General features: G+C 39.4%; 3 protein-coding genes across 5 annotated transcripts in view; all 3 read left to right on the top strand.

The window, feature by feature from the left end:
* Positions 1-14315, top strand: part of LOC122450272 (zinc finger protein 215-like) — a 31423-nt gene extending 17108 nt beyond the window's left edge. Inside the window, exon 3 of the mRNA XM_043482522.1 lies at positions 14171-14315. Within this exon, the coding sequence (XP_043338457.1) occupies positions 14171-14208 (38 nt within the window). The 3' untranslated portion in view covers positions 14209-14315. The remainder of the gene's footprint in view (positions 1-14170) is intronic.
* ZNF215 (zinc finger protein 215) overlaps positions 1-18153 on the top strand; it is a 54772-nt gene that overhangs the window by 17063 nt on the left and 19556 nt on the right. Inside the window, exon 1 of one of the 3 annotated variants that reach the window (XM_043482519.1) lies at positions 15795-15861. The exons of 1 other annotated variant lie outside the window; for it this stretch is intronic. The gene's annotated coding sequence lies outside the window, so the exon portion shown is untranslated. Of the gene's footprint in view, positions 1-15794; positions 15862-16021; positions 16113-18153 lie in introns of those variants that run through there. One more of the 3 variants, XM_043482520.1, reaches the window with a different exon arrangement.
* LOC122450271 (olfactory receptor 10A2-like) lies at positions 1005-15344 on the top strand. Its single transcript, XM_043482521.1, has 2 exons — positions 1005-1009; positions 14324-15344. Exon 2 carries the CDS (start codon positions 14356-14358, stop codon positions 15280-15282), a length of 927 nt encoding a protein of 308 aa, XP_043338456.1. The 5' UTR covers positions 1005-1009; positions 14324-14355; the 3' UTR covers positions 15283-15344.

Here is an 18153-nt window from a genome sequence, read left to right as displayed (position 1 = left end):
GAAGTTTGCTCAGCGTTCAAATGTTCTTTCGATTAATTTGTAGGGGAGAAAGTGGTCTCCCCATCCTATTCCTCCGCCATCTTAGCTCCTCTCCCCAAATAGCTGGTTTTCTTACTGGTGTTCTTAATCACCTTTCCATAGTATGTGTTTATTATTACTGTTGCTGTATTTATAGTTGCTTGACTACATGCTGTCCTGTAACTCTAGCAGTAGAGAATGTTTCTGCTCCTGTTCTCTAGTTCCACTGGTCAATAAAGAGTCTGTTTCCATTTTTCCTCAAAACTTTTCTTAGGTTTTATCATTGGTTTATTATTCCTGATGAATTTTTGAATCATCTGCTAACTGTCCAAACAACCCCACTGGTATATTGTTGTGATTGTATTTCACTCATACATTGATTTGGAAATGCTATTTTTTTGCAGTATTTATTCTTAACTCCCAGGAATGTAGTATCCCATTGCCTCACCCAATAGAATTTGTTTGTTATTCCCTAAAAATACCATTTCACACCTTGACTCTCTGCTTATGACTTGCATCATACATCGCAGGGGAAGGGGGAGTAGTTACATAGAACTTCGTCATCTTCCACTACCAGCTTGACTAGCATAGCTGCACGTAGTGTTTTTATCTTTGGAAGAGCCCATCATATTCTCCAGGACAATCCATATTGATACAAATGGCAGAATTTCACTCGTTTTTAAATGGCTGAGTTATTTTTCATTGTTAAAATGTAAAAAGTGCCCTTGAGAGACCAAACACTACACCAAGTGCTCTTGAACCAAGTTCTCTTACTACTCAAAGAAATAGGTATTGGAATTACCTGCTTCTGCTCCACAGCATCTCTTTACAGAAATATTGCTACAGTTTACACACTTGCTCCAGTAAGCCCCATCTTAAGGAACTCTTCTTTGAAGTCATACTCTTCCCTCCAGTTACTACTCCATTGCTCAGAGCAGATCATCTTACCAGAAACTACGGGTTTAGGACCTAACTGTATGTATAGCTTCAGGTCCTTTCCTACTATTCAGGACACGTGCACTGTAATCAGGTTCCCTTCCACTCCATACCCAGAGCACTGCAGTTGTGCTTGTCAACAAAGACAGGTTTGGGATTCATCGTCTGACAAAGAAAATATAGTTTGTATATTTTATAAAATCGTAAAAGTGAACTTTAATTACCCATGATAACCAATGACCATAAAAAGGCTTTAGAGATTGAAAACTATATTCCATAGAAGATACAACAAATATTTATAATCTACATGTCTCAGAAAAATTTTGAACAATTTGTAGGAACTTCCAACACCACTAACTGTGCAGAATTCCATTGTCATTAATGTTTTTAGTCTTATACTCGATGTGTGTGTTCCTACATGATTTTCTCTCTGGAATTGCACTCCTTCTTACAGGCATAAAAAATTCTGCTCATTTCCCAAAACTCCTTTTTTATTTTCTAAAATGCTTATTGGAAAGATGTGAGGTTTAAGGGTTGAGGCAATAATTCCCTCATTTTGAATAACAACTTAAAGAGCCTATATTTTGCAATTTAATAGAATGCAAAATGAAAATAAAATTGGAAATGAAAATGGTTCAGTCACTATGGAAGATAAGTCCTTAAAAATACATTTACCAAAAAATTGAGCAAGTTCACTGAAAGATATTTACCCAAGTGATTAACAGTTTATGTTCACTTAAAAATCTGCACCTGAATGTTTGCAATGCCTTTTTACACAAACAACAAAAATCAGAAAGAACACACAAATCTTTGATGAATAGATAAGCAAGCTATGATACATCCATACAAATGAACACTACTTAGCAATAAGTGCAAACAGGCTTCTAATAATCAGCAGAATTTGGATGAATCTCAAATATATTATGCTAAGTGAAAGGAGCTATACTCAAAGTGTCTGATACCATTCATATGACATGCTGCAAAGGCAAAAAAGAAAAATAGTAGCAATGTAAACAGATCATAGAGTTGGAGGGGTACTGGTGGAGGGCAGGATATAATTACCAAAGAACACCAGAGAATTTGGGAGGTTGATACAACTTCTATATCTTGATTTTGGTGGTGGCTGTATACTATATATGGGCTTCCTTGGTAGCGCAGTGGTAAAGAATCTGCCAGGGCAGGAGATGTGGGTTGATCCCTGGGTCAGGAAAAGCCCCTGGAGAAGGAAATGGCAACCCACTCCGGTATTCTTGCTTGGGAAGTCCCCTGGACAGAGAAACCTGGCAAGCTGCAGTCCATGGGGTCCCAAAAGAGTCAGACACAACTTAATGACTGAACAACAAATATACATTTATGAAAACTTGCAGCACTATATACTACAAAAGGTGAATTTAACTGTATGAAAACTGTACCTTAGTAAAACTGAAAAAAAAATAGGAAAAGATAATTGTAAATAAAAGGATATGAAGCTTTTAATATCCTGCTTCTACAACCTTCTTTAAGTACCAATAGAAAAAGTCCCCTGCCATATTGTTTTTTGTCAAGAGTTTAGTGTTATAGTTTTGAAATACAATTGTATTTATTCTGTCAATTAAACTTGCCAGATCATTTGTTGAGCCAATTACTGTGTTCATCATTGCTCCCTGTAATACATATAGATCCCTAGGCATCACCTTCCTTCTTAATGAAATTATTATATTGGGGCAACTTTGGTGGTAAAGCCTTATAGTTTTGTTTGTAATTTTTTGTCACTCTCTACTGATGCTTTATCTATGCATAACACTCTTGGTGGGGACAGTTATGTTCCCTCAGCACTTTTGAAGGTATTTCTGTCTTGTCCTATAACTTCAGTGAAAACTCCACTATCTTCTGTCTTTATCAGTGGGATATCTGTCTTGTTTCTTTGAGAGAATTTAAAAGACTTTCATTAACACTGATATTCTCCATATTCAGTACTGTCTGGATAACTTTTTTTTTATTGTCCCTGATCAATGCTTACGAAGTTGCACACTTTCTCTTCAAATGTCACTTGTGGCACACAATATAACACCAAACACACATATGTATGTACAGGACAAAACAGATGCCAAAGGTCATGGAGGGAAGACTTGGTAATCAGAGACCCCACAGAGCACAGTCATGTTGAGTTAAATAGTCCAGGCTAAGAAGATGATAAGTGAGGCCAGGGGGATGGAGGTGGGAAGCAACGTCCCACAGATGCCTCAAAACCCACCTTACATCTGGGGCCGAGGACTGATTGACCACGAAAGGGTCTTTTCTTCCTGTTCATTTCAATCAGTAATTTGGAAATGGGCCATCAGTGCGTCCCTCAGGTGACATAGAAACCCAGGGCCTCCAAGCTCATTTAGTGAGAGAAGAGTGCAGGGATACAGGACCAGGAAACAGGCCCAAAGGGATTCATTACCATCCTGTTTCCTGGACCAGCCTTTCCAGGGAAGGCCATTTCAGCTGAGAGGCTAGGCTAAGTCCCTCTAAACACAGGGGTAGAACACAGGGAGTGGGATCGTGGGATGAGGAAACTGAGCAGCCTCCCGCAGGACAGGCCCTGGCTCCATGATGGCCCCAGGGACAGTGAGGTCAGCCATTGCAGGGTCTCCTTGGAGCAGCCCTCCTAATATCTACTTCCTCCCAATTCCCACTGCTTTCATTTTTTCTCCCAGATCCCAGCAAGAGTAAATAAAATTCTGAACATCAGTACCCATGACTCTGTCTGACTAATGCACAATAGATAGATGAAACTTTTACTTGAGGAGCTATGTGACAGAAGCAGTTTCTTTTAATTTTCCACAGGTGTAAAAACAGGAAAGCTATACTCTTGTTCCGTAGAAGCTCTCCAAGTCAGAAGGATTCAGTTGGCTCTGTCAGCAAGTATTGCATTTCCAGAGCAGACCTATAGAGGAACTGAAGGAATGAAAGGAGTCCTAACCAACCTTGGTCAGACTATGATTCTGCAAACTAAGGTCTGGACAGAGGGTGGGAGGAGTTCCAACAGAATCTAGTAATCCCAGACTTGGACCAGCTCTTGGTCTCGAGAGACTCTTGAGAAAATCAAATGCTCCTCAGGTTTTCTTTGATGCTTGCATAAAAGGAATTTTGCTCCTGAGACTTTTTAGCATCTTGCCTTACATAATCATGGATTCCTTTGCTGTCCCCCTACATGTCTAAGTGCAGATTCTTTGTGCTATTTACCAAGTTCATTTAAACTATACTTGTCGTGGGAGTTCAGTAGTTGGTCCTCCTCTATTTTTCTTGTGTACTGTCTCTTAGAGTTTCCACCATTGTCAAGTTTTCAACAAATCGCTCCTGTGACAATGAAACCTGAGTGCTGGCTTGTATCTCCCATGAGAATTGTTACGAGCAATAACTGGCCTCCTAACTGGTCTCCCAGCCTTTGGTCACACTAAGCATGTGCGCCAAGGTGCTTCAGTCGTGTCCGACTCTGTGTGACACTATGGGCTGTATCCCACCAGGCTCCTCTGTCCACGAGATTTTTCAGGCAAGAATATTGCAATGGGTTGCCATTCTCTCCTCCAGGGAATCTTCCTAACCCAGGATCGAACCCACGTCTCTTGCATCTCCTGCGCTGGGACTTTACGACTAAAGTGGGTTCTTTACCACTAGTGCCACCTGGGAAGCCAGTCACACGATAGAGACTCCTATACAGGCTCCACGCTCATTCATCCTCCTCACCGTGTCCGGAGTTCTTTCTAAATACACACGTAATGGCCCATCAATGATGTCCTAAATCCTTACAACTCACCCTCATCTCCAGAATGAAAGTGTGTTCTTAGCCTGTCATGCAAGCCTGTGTGTAACCAGCTCAAGCTGATCTTTCCAGTCTCCATCTTTCCATACTCCAACAGCTGAGTGCATGTTCAGCAGTTGTCACACTGGTCTATTTTTTTCTCCTTATATCATGCATTTCTAGCTTTTCTAGCATAGTCTTTTTTAATTCTCTTCAACAATTTAGAATCTGAAAAACCTGTATTCAAATCCTGTGCCTGCTACTGAACAGGTTTAAATATCTATCCTTATATTTAATAATCTGTAAATGGGATACAATATAATAAATAACATATGCATAACCAGATTTAATGTATTTTGATATACAATAGAATTAAAATTACATGACCCAATTACTCCCATTCCTGGAACTGTTTGATCTTTCTATAGTATCTCTTTCAATTCAAAGTGGAGGATGGGTTGTATAGAATTCTCAAGGATGTTTGCTATAATTGTGACATGAGAAATCTAATAAATGCTATCTCCTCCCAAGAAGCAGTGTGAATTAAGTAACTAACATTTATTGATAGGCAAATATGAGTCACACATTTTAAAATACAGTATCAGTTATTCCTCTCTGGTTTCATCACAATTTTTAAAATAGGATACTTGTTTCAGAAAAAGCAAGTAACTTGTTCCATTGTCACAACTATTTAAGTATCAGACCAAAAGTTTTAGTCTCGGTATGAATCCAAAATATCAAGTAGTTTAAAAATATTGCATGTGACTTCTCTAAAATATAAAAGTAGAACTTGAAAAGAGTTATATAAAATAAGTAAATTTTAAAAAATAATGTTTAACACAGAGATTAAAATAGTTCCTAGGAAAGGGATAATGAGCAAATAAAATAGAACACAACAAAAAACAATGTTGAAATCAACTTAAATGGAAATTGTCTGATCTATTCTGTGATGAACGATTTCTCTGAGAGAATTAAAAGCACTTATAAAATTACTTTTATTTTCTGAGTGAAAAAGCTAACTGGCACAGAATAAATGCTCAATAAATGGCAGAATTTATGATTAAGCCTTTGTGTCTTTACACAATTTTTCTGTCTAAAATTCCTCCATCTCAGAGCTTCCTCCCTACACTAAGTTAATTTCAACTTCTCTTTCAAGATCCAGCTCTAGTTTTATTCTCTGGAATACAATGCTAATGTTTTCCTTCTAGAAACCCTCTCTGATTCCCATAGACAAAGCTAAGTTCACTAGCCTTTGTCACACATATCTTGGGCATGTGTTGCTGCTAAAGCATTTAAGAAAATATAATTAATTGTATTTTACATGCACATCTAATAGATGAGTATATGAACAACCTCTCATGTTTATATTCCTTTGCCTGACACTCGGTAACACTCATAAATGTTGAGTGATTAAGTTCCAAATCATTACCTCTAGCAGTGACCTCTCAGCCAAATGTTTTTCATGTTTTCCAGGTGTCTCCAAGACATTTCTGCTTATATAACTAAGTATCTATCTAGCAGAATGCTCTCAAAATATAATCTGTGAAATAAATTTTATGAAGATGCTTCCTTTTCCCTGATAATAGTACGAATAAACACAGCAGAGAAGTTTCCACTAATTTCCTCCCCAAAATGTTCTTTAAATATGCTTTCTTCAAAAGATCTCCTCCAGTTTTAACCACTCAAACCCACCAGAATGGTTATCCAAAATGCCCAGTAAAGCATGTGAACATGGCAATCCCTTTACTAGTAAGCAGTTTTAATAGCTTGTGAGGGTTTATTTGCATACACTGATAAAAACAACTCACCCAAAAGTGGTAACCATCCGCTGTGCTCCAGTGTACATACAGCAAGTTGTTTAAACCAACTTGCATTACCCATAATGAAACCCATAATGAAACATACGAATACCAACAATCAAACATGAATGATGCAACTATGATCCATATAAAAAGAAAGAGGTGCACTTGAGCACCCAACCACCCTACTCAACATAAATGTCCAAACCATCAGAACATGGAGCAAAGATCAGAGCTCGTTAAAGGCACGCTGAACTGGTTAGCTAAGGGTTATGCACAGTTCATAAGACAACTCCATCCCCTGTGTGATATGCCTACATGATGAAATCCTGAGCTCAAGGTTACTTAGAATAAAACACAAGCTCATTTTCCAGTCATTATATCTAGACAATTTTTTCTTATTATTTACCCTTCGTTTTAATTTTTCATTGATTTATTTTTACATTCCATCAGGAAAACATACACCGAGTTCTCAGAGTACAATGGTGAACAAATGCACTGCTGTTCAGTTGGTGCTTATCCAGTAAATGGATCAGAGAAGTAGAATTAAAACATCATTCAATGTACTTTACTACGCTATTAATACAATGCCACAACTTGATAATTGCTATTATAGGAGTATACAACAAGTCTTCAACTCCTGAAAATTCTTCCTTGGAGACACTTTTTATTCATCTCTGTTAGTTCACATTCCCATTGCCAAAGCTGGTTATTTATTCCTCTTTCTGATTCCCCTTTTTGTTGTCATACCCTTTCACTTAATCAGTGAATATTTACACATGGGGTCCTGAAGATACAACAAATAAATGAACAAGGTGCTGCCCTCTAAGATCTTCTATGCATAGTGCTTCACTGGGCAATAATTCTACACGTTGGTAAGTGCCAAATGGGACTGTTCAACCAGTCTCGAAATCCTGCTAATTCTCCCTTGGCAAAACTCTTCCACGTCTTTTGTTTCAATTCTCATTGACATTGCCTCTGTCAATGGCCTAGCCAGGCTTTTGTTGCTGAAATAGTACTGTATAGGCCTCCTCACTGTGCTCATGGCTTCATTCTTTCTTTCCAATCATCCTTTACACTCACGGCCAAGAACTGATTTATAGAATTTATAAATAAATATATAATTATACAGTGCTACCATAGCTATTAAGTAAAATCATAAAATTCTCTGAAGAAGGTTAAGTGAGACTTTTAACACAAGGGAGGCAGGAAACTCTTTTCTTAGAAAGTAACGACAAAAAATCAGAAAGTCATTTCAGAAAATTGAGTAGGAGTTAACCAGGTGAAAATTAATAGGAAAAACATTAGAAACAAATGAATTAACCTATGCAAAGATCCTAATGAAGGAAATTTTAATTAATTAGTGGAAAATAAAGAAGTCAATCTGACAAATACTAAGTATAGTTGCAGAAACAGCGATGGTAGAAGTAAAGAAAGTGATGCTGTCATCATACACTCAAGTGGAAAGTCCCTTCCTCTCCCTGATGGAAACCTTCAAGTCTCAACTCAAATGGTGTCTTGATGAAACCTGCTTTATATGACTTGGCATATTTTCTATACTTAATCCCTTTTCCTTTTCACAACAGGTATTGGGACATGGAGTAATTTTAAGATCTTTCTCTAGGTTATAAGGTTAGAAATTAATAGGGGAGGAACCAGAATGAAAGTATAATTTTGGTTCAAGTATCTTATTTTTATTAAAAATGTAATAAATTTGCATGTTAAAATTAAGAACAAAAGAATATACTATCAAAATATCTCCCTCTCAGGGTTGACCTCTCTTCTTCCCCACTTTCCTGACCCAAAGGAAGTGAGTATTATCAGTTCTTTGTGTATCTTTCAAAAAATTTACTGTCTACACATTTATATGTATGTGCATAATATTTAGCTCTATAAAATATGTTTAATTGTATACTGTGTATACAGTTTCTTTCATCTTGCTTTTTTTCAAATAAAATTTTATCTTGAAGTGTACTCCACATTAATATATTCACAGTTACATAGTGTTGTAAGGGAGACAGGACCCCATTGGGCTTTACCAGGGACAGGCCTTCCCCCATATTTCCTGCTTTAGCTCCTCCCTGGAGTAACTAGATAATAGTATTTGACCAACATTTCCTGAGTTGTTTTGCAGATGTGAATAAACTTCCCCCTCTTCAACAAATGGAAGATATTAACTACTTGACTCCTCCTGGAGCCTGAGGACCAATAATGCTAACCCCTGTGACACTACCCTGTTACCTTACCATCAGCCATTCAGAGCATTGTGCACAAGTTGATCACAGACACTGAAACACCCCTCCCTTACCTGGCTTTTAAAAGTACTTTGCCGAAACCTTTCAGGGAGTTCAGGGCTTTTTAGGGCATAAACCTCCCATCTCCTTGCATGGCCTTGCAATAACCCTTTCTCTGCCCCAAACGCCAACGTTTCAGTTTGTTTGGCCTCGTGTGCATCAGGCACACGAACTTGCATTAACAGGATTCAATGGAAATCTACAATTTCTAATCAATTGCCTATTGATAGAATTAAGATAATTTTTATATTACTTTACTATTAAAAATTGTGCTATAATAAGAAACAGTTTAACTTTCCTGTGTTTGAAACTCTGTGACTCTTAAAGCCTGAAGCACCAGCTCTGTCTTGTACTGCTCTCTGCTGCTGCTGCTGCTGAGTCGCTTCAGTCGTGTCCAACTCTGTGCGGCCCCAGGGACAGCAGCCCAGCAGGCTCCTCTGTCCACAGGGTTCTCTAGGCAGGAATACTGGAGTGGGTTGCCATTTCCTTCTCCCGTACTGCTCTCTAGGCTTTTCAAAAGCCAGTAGCCTCAATTCACTTGATCAACCTCTGGGCAAGGGCTTATAACAATGACCTGCCTACGATTAGCAAAAAATAAAATAAAAAGATCCTATAAGAGAGGAAGCCTGTTTGAGTCTTTTCAGCAGTTTTCTTTTTCTTCCATCCTGGATTTTGTGTATGTTATTTAGTCACTAAGTGGTGTCTCATTCTTTGCAACCCCATGGACTGTATCCCTTCAGGCTCCTCTGTTCATGGAATTTCCCAGGGAAGAACACTAAAGTGGATTGCTATTTCCTTTTCCATGGGACCTTCCCGGATCAGAGGTCAAACCTTTGTCTCCTGCTTGACAGGTGGATTCTTTACCACTGAGCCACCTTGGAAGCCACAATAATTATATAAATGCAGTTTAAATAGAATGCAGAGCAATATGAATTTCATTATACAGGTAATCTTCTCTATGATTGTAACAGAAGGCAGCAGTGTGGCAATAGTTCAAAGAAATCACTGCAGTCTACCTTCTTCCTGCAGTAAGACTAGTTCAGGTCCCATGACACACAGCTTGGCCTCAAAGATATTTTAGCTTTCCTCTGCCCCCTTTTTCTCTTTCCAGATTTGCTCCTAAAGGCTCCATCTGGCCTCCATTTCCTTTCTTCTTCAGTTTTTTTTTTTTGTCCAATATTATTGTTCAATCCCTTTGCTAGGAGTTCAGATTCATTCATTCCAAACATTCATAAGCTCTTTTCACAAGCCCCAGTGTTCAACACAAACATGGACAGGATGCTTGAATATTATAGGTTACAGATCTCTATGGCCAAATTTTAAAAGTCACATAGGACCCACTATCTTTTCCAGTGAGGTTTGATTGCCTGATTAATCTATAAAAATAGATATGAAGAGGCTTCTGAGCCAAAGCCAGGAACCAGTGAAGTTTGTGCATAGCAACTACTTAGTCTTAAAAGCTTAATTGTTTATTTGTTCAATGCCTAGCTTCCCTCAATCAAATGTAAGCTTTATGAGCACAGGGACTTTGTTTTGTTTATTTCTCTCTTTGAGGGTCTATAACAATGCCTGGCATATAGTAACCATTCAATGTTTATTAATGAACAATTACTGATTATTGGGAAGGTTATTATGATATTCATGATACAGTAATATATATTCTGTGCGTGTATGTTAGTCTCTCAGTTGTGTCTGACTCTTTGTGAACCCATGGACTGTAACTCACCAGGCTCCTCTCTCTTTGGAATTCTCCAAGCAAGGATATTGGAGTGTGTAGCCATTCCCGTCTCTGCGTGATCTTCCCAAGCCAGGGTCGAACCCAGGTCCCCTGCATTGCAGGCAGATTCTTTACCATCTGAGCCACCAGGGAAGCCCCATATATGCTATAATAGAATATACTAACATCCTTGTTAATATATCCCATCCTGCTCATATCAATCCTGTAAAATAAGCATATTTGTCTAAGCAATATGGAAATGGAAACTCAAAGCGTTTAATAAAATTTCTAGGCATCAGCAACCAGAGAGTTCCAGTGCTGGAATTTTTTTTTTCATTTACTTTAATCAAAGGATAATTAAATATCGTGATGGTTTTTGCCATACATTAAATATGAATCAGCTATAGGCATACACATGCAGGGCAGCAAAGGAGACAGAGAAAGGCTCTCAAATCATCCTACCCTCTCCTTCTCCCACTGAGTCCAAAAGTTTGTTCTTTATGTCTCTGTCTCCAGTGCTGGGATTAAACTTAAGTGAAGTGAAGTCCCTCAGTCGTGTCCCACTCTTTGCGACCCCATGGACTGTAGCCCACCAGGCTCCTCCATCCATGGAATTTTCTAGGCAAGAGTACTGGAGTGGGTTGCCATTTCCTTCTCCAGGGGATCTTCCCGACCCAGGGATCGAACCCGGGTCTCCTGCATTGCGGGCAGATGCTTTACTGTCTGAGCCATCAGGGAATTAAACTTAGGTCACTCAGAATCCAAAATGTTTGTGCTTTTCTCTACACAATATCACACTCCTCGAGTATGGTTTTCCTTTCTTGAACTTCATGCTGTTGGCATCTGACATTCCTTAGGGTCCCAAAGGACAGTGAAGTCAAGAAAGGTCAGGTACTCTTGAGGAAGGGCAAGAAGAGGAGCAAAGTTGAGCCCAGAAACACCTGGGGGAAAATACAGGTGCCAGCCCTTCATGTGGCCCTGAGGACCAAAGAGGCACAGCTGGGAGCAGATCTCCTGTCATGACTGGGTGCAGGGCCAGCTCATCTAGTCTGCTCACCCACACCTGACACAGAGAAGGCTGCAGTGGTCTGGCTTCAGGTCCAGTCGTTAATGACTCGTCCAGGAAAGTGAGTAAGACTCCCTGGTATTTTTTCTGGTTCTTCTTACAGCAGAGTCAGAGTTTGTCAAACACTCGGGGCCCTGCATGAAGCATAGGTATGAGGTAGGGCTGAACAAGGCAGATCTCCCTTCTGGGCACAGGTAAGGATCTCATCAAGGGCCAGATCAACCCAGGCCCATCTCAAGGTTCAGGTGCTCAGCTAGGCAAGGTTTGGTGGAACACCTAATTCCATTCCTCTGTCCACACTGGAACAATCTTATCAGTTTTTCCCCTTCCTGAGCCACAGTTGCCCCTTTCTTTGTCATAAGTGACATCTAAGACAACAAGCAGATTCAGATCACCCAGGGTTTTGTTTTTCTTTTCTCCAATTCTGTCCTGTAAATCTTTCTGGGTCAGAAAACTTCTAGCCACTGTAGCTTTGACAGAACATATATCTCCTGAAGTCTTGACTGTCCTCTAATTAACTCAGGAAAGACTTGCTTCAGTGGAACAAGATAGATCACATCAAGTACACTATTTCCTTAGATCAATTCTGTGGGTGCAGAAAGCCTAGAAGAGTGGGTTCCTCTTCCTAGGACAATCAGTGAATGATTGGAAGAAGAAGGTTTTTCTGGAAGTTCTGGAGGGACTGACAGGAGCCTGAAAGGTCTTTTGAATGTGATATGTGGTCTTGCTTTTTTGTTTTTACTTATTACCTGTCTGATTGCTTAAAAGATAGTTTCCCTGTTCTAAGATTTTTCTAAAAATAAATGACAAAGATCAAGGCATATTGGTATATTTCCATTTATGTGTCTTAATACACACCTGTGTCTATGTGTATTAAGGAATGCTTTCAGTTAAAAAAGTTAGCTCAGTGATTTTTACTTTTTCCTAATTCTTTATTTTTATAATATTGTCACAATGAAGTGCACCCTAGGTGTTCTGCACACCTTCAACCAACTACATTTTCATCCTTAATTCTTAGAAAACCATCAGAGACTTGACTAGGTATCCCTTCTCCTTATACATTACCCCCACCAAGATACTGTATATTTACTGTATCAAGACCTTCACTGTGATTTTAATATAATTGATTATTTAAATATATCCTCCATTAGATTCTAAGCTTCATGGAGGAAGAAAGCTTCATATCACCAGTACCTCAATAGAAGTGGAATAGATACTGAATTTTTTCATATGGTTTAAGATTCTCTTGTTTAATATGGTCCAGGTTAATTATTTATGAATATTATTTTTTGAACATTCCCTCTAATCTTCCTCATATTTTTCACAGAATTTTTCTGAGGATCTGCTTCTTTTTTCCAATTTGTCCACTCTTGAAAGAGACGTAGCTGGACTCTCCTGGAACACACTGTTTATCTACTTAGGTGTGCTACAATACTCCTCTCATATCTTAAATGTTGAAAGCCAGTGGATATTCTGAATTCTGACAATCAGTTGTCAATTATAGCTTTCCTGGGATGAGGAGAAAGATCCTAAGGTTGTTACCTCATAATCTGATTAGGCAAGAAGGAATAAGCATTATATGACTAGAAGTACTCTACAGTTCTTATATTGAAAGGGGAGAGAAAGTGCGTTAAAACTACCACAGTCTGACTCAGCCGTTAAAAAGAATTCATTTGAATCAGTCCTAATGAGATGGATGAAACTGGAGCCCCTTATACAGAGTGAAGTAAGCCAGAAAGATAAAGAACATTACAACATACTAACACATATATATGGAATTTAGAAAGATGGTAACGATAACCCTATATGCAAAACGGAAAAAGAGACACAGAAATACAGAACAGACTTTTGAACTCTGTGGGAGAATGTGAGGGTGGGATATTTCAAAAGAACAGCATGTATACTATTTATGGTGAAACAGATCACCAGCCCAGGTGGGATGCATGAGACAAGTGCTCGGGCCTGGTGCACTGGGAAGACCCAGAGGAATCGGGTGGAGAGGGAGGTGGGAGGGGGGATCGGGATGGGGAATACGTGTAAATCTATGGCTGATTCATATCAATGTATGACCAAAAAAAAAAAAAAAACTACCACAGTCTGTAGATATCCTTCCTTTGCATCTCATTGCCACATTTTCTACTACTTTGAGTCACGTCAAAACAAAACATGATAAAACAATTGACTTTTTCTACTCTATACCTTCTCAAATACTCTCAAGGTTTGCAGTCCTTAAATGCATACATAAAGGTAAATCCTACTTTGGCTGTAGATGGAGAATATAAACACCATGAATCTTTAAAGAAGTGGGGATATATAATAGGCACAAATGGAAAATTTCTACTGTTTTTCCATCTGACTCCACTCCATTGCCTCAGGACCCATCTCACTTAACCCCACTACAAAGGTATTAAATGTGCAGCAGAAAATGAATGTATATAGATATGACCCAAGTTGTTTTAGTAAATATGGTAACAGAGTAGAAAATGGATCATAAAGAATGAGAGTGGGGAAGGATAAGACATTGCCCATTTCAGATCTCAGACTCCATTCTTTTCTCCTTGTGTTGATTCTTAGGTAACACAAGGCACTTTCTGTTACAACTGAGATCCTGACTGTGCTTCTTTCGAGACACTAAGAAAGAGTCTGAAAACAAATCCAGAGTCTGACTCTTCCAATAAAGAATCTCTCTCCATGATCACAGCTAGGGTGTTTTATCAATGCCTGAAGGAAACTGGACAAGAGTAAGTGAGTTTATCCTCATGAGTTTCTCTTCCTTACCTACTGAAATACAGTCATTAGTCTTCCTGACATTTCTGGTCATCTACCTGGTCACTCTACTGGGAAACAGCCTCATCATTCTGGTTACCTTGGCTGACCCCATGCTGCACAGCCCCATGTACTTCTTCCTCAGGAACTGGTCCTTCTTAGAGATTAGCTTCAACCTGGTCATTGTGCCCAAGATGCTGGGGACCCTGGTTGCCCAGGACAAAACCATCTCCTTTCTTGGCTGTGCCACTCAGATGTATTTCTTCTTCTTCTTTGGGGTTTCTGAATGCTTCCTCCTGGCCACCATGGCCTATGACCGCTATGTAGCCATCTGCAGTCCCTTGCACTACCCAGTCATCATGAATCCAAGGACACGTGCCAAACTGGCAGCTGTCTCCTGGTTTCCAGGCATTCCCATGGCTACTGTGCAGACCACGTGGCTCTTCAGCTTTCCATTCTGTGGCATCAACAAGGTGAACCACTTCTTCTGTGACAGCCCGCCTGTGCTGAGGCTGGTCTGTGCAGACACAGCACTCTTTGAGGTCTATGCCATCATTGGAACCATTCTGGTTGTCATGATACCCTGTTTGCTGATCCTATGTTCCTACACTCGCATTGCTGCTGCCATCCTGACGATTCCATCAGCTAAGGGGAAGCATAAAGCCTTCTCTACCTGCTCATCCCACCTTCTTGTTGTCTCCCTCTTCTATGTATCTTTAAGCCTCACCTACTTTCGGCCTAAGTCCAATAATTCTCCTGAGAGCAAAAAAGTGCTATCACTGTGCTACACTGTTGTGACTCCCATGCTGAACCCTATCATCTACAGCTTGAGAAATAGTGAGGTGAAGAATGCCCTTGGTCGAACCTTCCACAAGGCTATGGGCGTCAGAACTGCATTCTGTAGACATTTTGACGTATAACTAAATTTATTAAGTGAGGAACAATCAGTTCCATGTTTGGGATTCCTCTCTGCATCTATTCACATCTCCACTAAGACAAAAACCAGCTATTGAAAGGGCTGTTGAAAAGTGCAGTGGAAAGAAAGCAATATAGAAAGAGATTAAACCTATCATCACACCTATCAAATTCCTCTGCTTGCTTGTTATGCACTTATTTCTTTCTCATTTGACATTTCTGTGGCAATACATTCCAGAGTAAAACACATGGCATATTTACTCTGTAAATTTGCGCCAATGTAACTTACTTTAGGAACAGTATGAAACTGTTTGAAATGTGAACTTGCAGACAGGAAGTTCTCTTGGCATTTATTGTGTTTAAGACAAATTTAACTCCATTTAATAGAAAAAAAGTCTATAATCCCTTAAGTACCGGCTAGAGGGCATCCACGCGGAGCGCACGGGCCTCCTCGGCTTGTTTGCAGTTGCCGGGATTCCAGCTCTGCGCTCTGCAGTTTCTGCTGGAGGCGCTGGAGGAGGGCGCGACCTGACAAGGGTGGAGGCCTGGGCTGTGGAAGGAAGTCAGCGCATGGGAGAGGAGAAGTAAGCAGGGCATGGGTGGGAAACCGCAAGGCTAGGTTCCACGTCCAGATCCCCTGTCTCCCCTTCAATTCTGCGATGCGGGCGGTCTCCAGGCGCTTACCCTGGTAAATATATCTTGCCCAGCTTGATTTTGGAGTGACTCGTGGATTCCAGATCAAGTGTGATTGGATCGATTAACTGGAAAAGAAAATGGGGAAAAATTCATTCCAACTTGCCTTGCTTTCTCAGTCATTCCTGGACACGCGCTAAAAGTAACTTAGTAATTTTATATTTAGTAGTAAATATAATGAGTAATTTATTAATTTCTAATCTATAAATCCGTATTTTTTGTTGATTTTTCTCACTTTGAGTTGACTGTGTAATTCGTCTCATTCCTGTTTGTTTATATATGTAAGGCTTCGCCATTGCCTAACAGTAGAACTGGAGCTGGGCTATGTAGATTCTGTGCAGTGTTTGAAGTGTTTTTAATTTGAGTTGTGTTTTAGAAGCAAAAGTTAAATTTCAAAGTAGTTGAGACTGTTTTTTCTATTTCTACTTGGTGTTAAGATCTAGTCTTCATTCTGGTAATAAACGTGGTTTGTACAACTTTTGTTTACTTTTTGTTTATTGAAGAAGTTTTTGGTACCTTAATAAAGTAGTGGCTTTTGTAAGCATTCTCTTTATTCAGATGCTTATTGAGACACTGCTTTATGCTCCTTTTTACAAGCTAATCTCGGAGGTGAAAGAGTCTCCTTACCTGAAGGTGAAAGTTTCTCCTTACCTCGGGGTATTGCTCGCCTATGACGAATTCGATTAAAAACAACCCTTCTCACAGATACTACCTATTCCCCGTAATTAGCGTCTGTTCCAGTTCCTTGATGCTGTAAACTCATTTGAACTGGTGTCAGCTGGCTATTTAATCTAACTCTCCAAATTCCTGTCACCTGCGCCTTACTGGGAGAAGGCAATGGCACCCCACTCCAGTACTCTTGCCTGGAGAATCCCATGGACGGAGGAGCCTGGTAGGCTGCAGTCCATGGGGTCGCTGAGTCGGACACGACTGAACGACTTCACTTTCACTTTTCACTTTCATGCATTGGAGAAGGAAATGGCACCCCACTCCAGTACTCTTGCCTGGAGAATCCCAGGGACGGCAGAGTCCTGTGGGCTGCCCTCTATGGGATCGCACAGAGTCGGACACGACTGAAGCGACTTAGCAGCAGCAGCGCCTTACTGAGCCCGTCCTTCAGAGGTCCTGGCTTGGCCCTTAACTCCTCATCCTGAGCTACACCATCGTCCTTAAAGGTGTCTGTTTAGTACTTTAGAGTTTAAACTTCAACAGTTCTTGACTCCATTGCTTGAGTCCATTGCTCCTCCCTTAAACAGACCGCTTAAGCTCTTCGCAGTCACATCGGTACCTTGGTCCTTTTATCATCCAGACTGTTCCTCCTTTGAAATCTTTAAGAGCCAGCATGTCATCCTGAACATCTCTAACCTGGCCTCATAGCTCTATAATAATTTATACTGAGTAATTTATTAATTTTTAATCTATAAATCCCTAGTGTATTTTGATGCTTTTTCTCTCTTTGAATTGAATGTGTAGTTCATCTCATTCTTGTTTAATTATATATGTAAAGCTTCACTATTTCCTAACAGTACAACTTGAGCTGTGCTATATAGATTTTGAAATGCAGTGTTTGAAGTGTTTTTAATTTGAGTTGTGTTTTAGAAGCAAAAGTTAAATTTCAAAATAGTTGAGATTGTTTTTTCTATTTCTACATGGTGTTAAGAGCCAGTTTTCATTCTGATAATAAATGTAGTTTGTACAACTTTTGTTTACCTTTTGTTTATTGAAGAGTTTTGGTACCTTAATAAGTAGCAGCTTTTTTAAGCATTCTCATGAGTGCTTGAATAGAAATTACATTCTATCTGGTTTTGTATATCAAAGTAAGCATATTCATGTCCACTGTGCTGTTAATTTTAGTTTACTTTATTTGGTAAGGACTGAAAAAAGTCGTCTTAGTCTCCTGTTTATATTGTGCTATTATTGATCACATCTCTTGTTTTCTGAAAGTTTTGCTCTAAATATATTTCACTTATGTGATCTGATACAGAGAGTAGTAGTCAAAATGTCATCAGTTGTGCCTTCAATCATTTAAAAGTTTCCTCCTTGTCTAATGTCATTCATTTGTGCTTTCAATTCAATGTATATCTTAATTCAGTTTATCCCTGCTTATTTTATTGTTTACATTTGCTTGTTATTTTTTTTAATCATCCCTTTAAGCTTTGGAGTTCTTTTGGATGTCTCTTGAG

The sequence above is a fragment of the Cervus canadensis genome, chromosome 11 (genome assembly GCF_019320065.1).
Source record: "Cervus canadensis isolate Bull #8, Minnesota chromosome 11, ASM1932006v1, whole genome shotgun sequence".
Classification (NCBI taxonomy): Eukaryota; Metazoa; Chordata; class Mammalia; order Artiodactyla; family Cervidae; genus Cervus; species Cervus canadensis.
The sequence above is the reverse complement of the archived record's forward strand: the minus strand, read 5'-3'. Positions and strand labels throughout refer to the sequence as shown.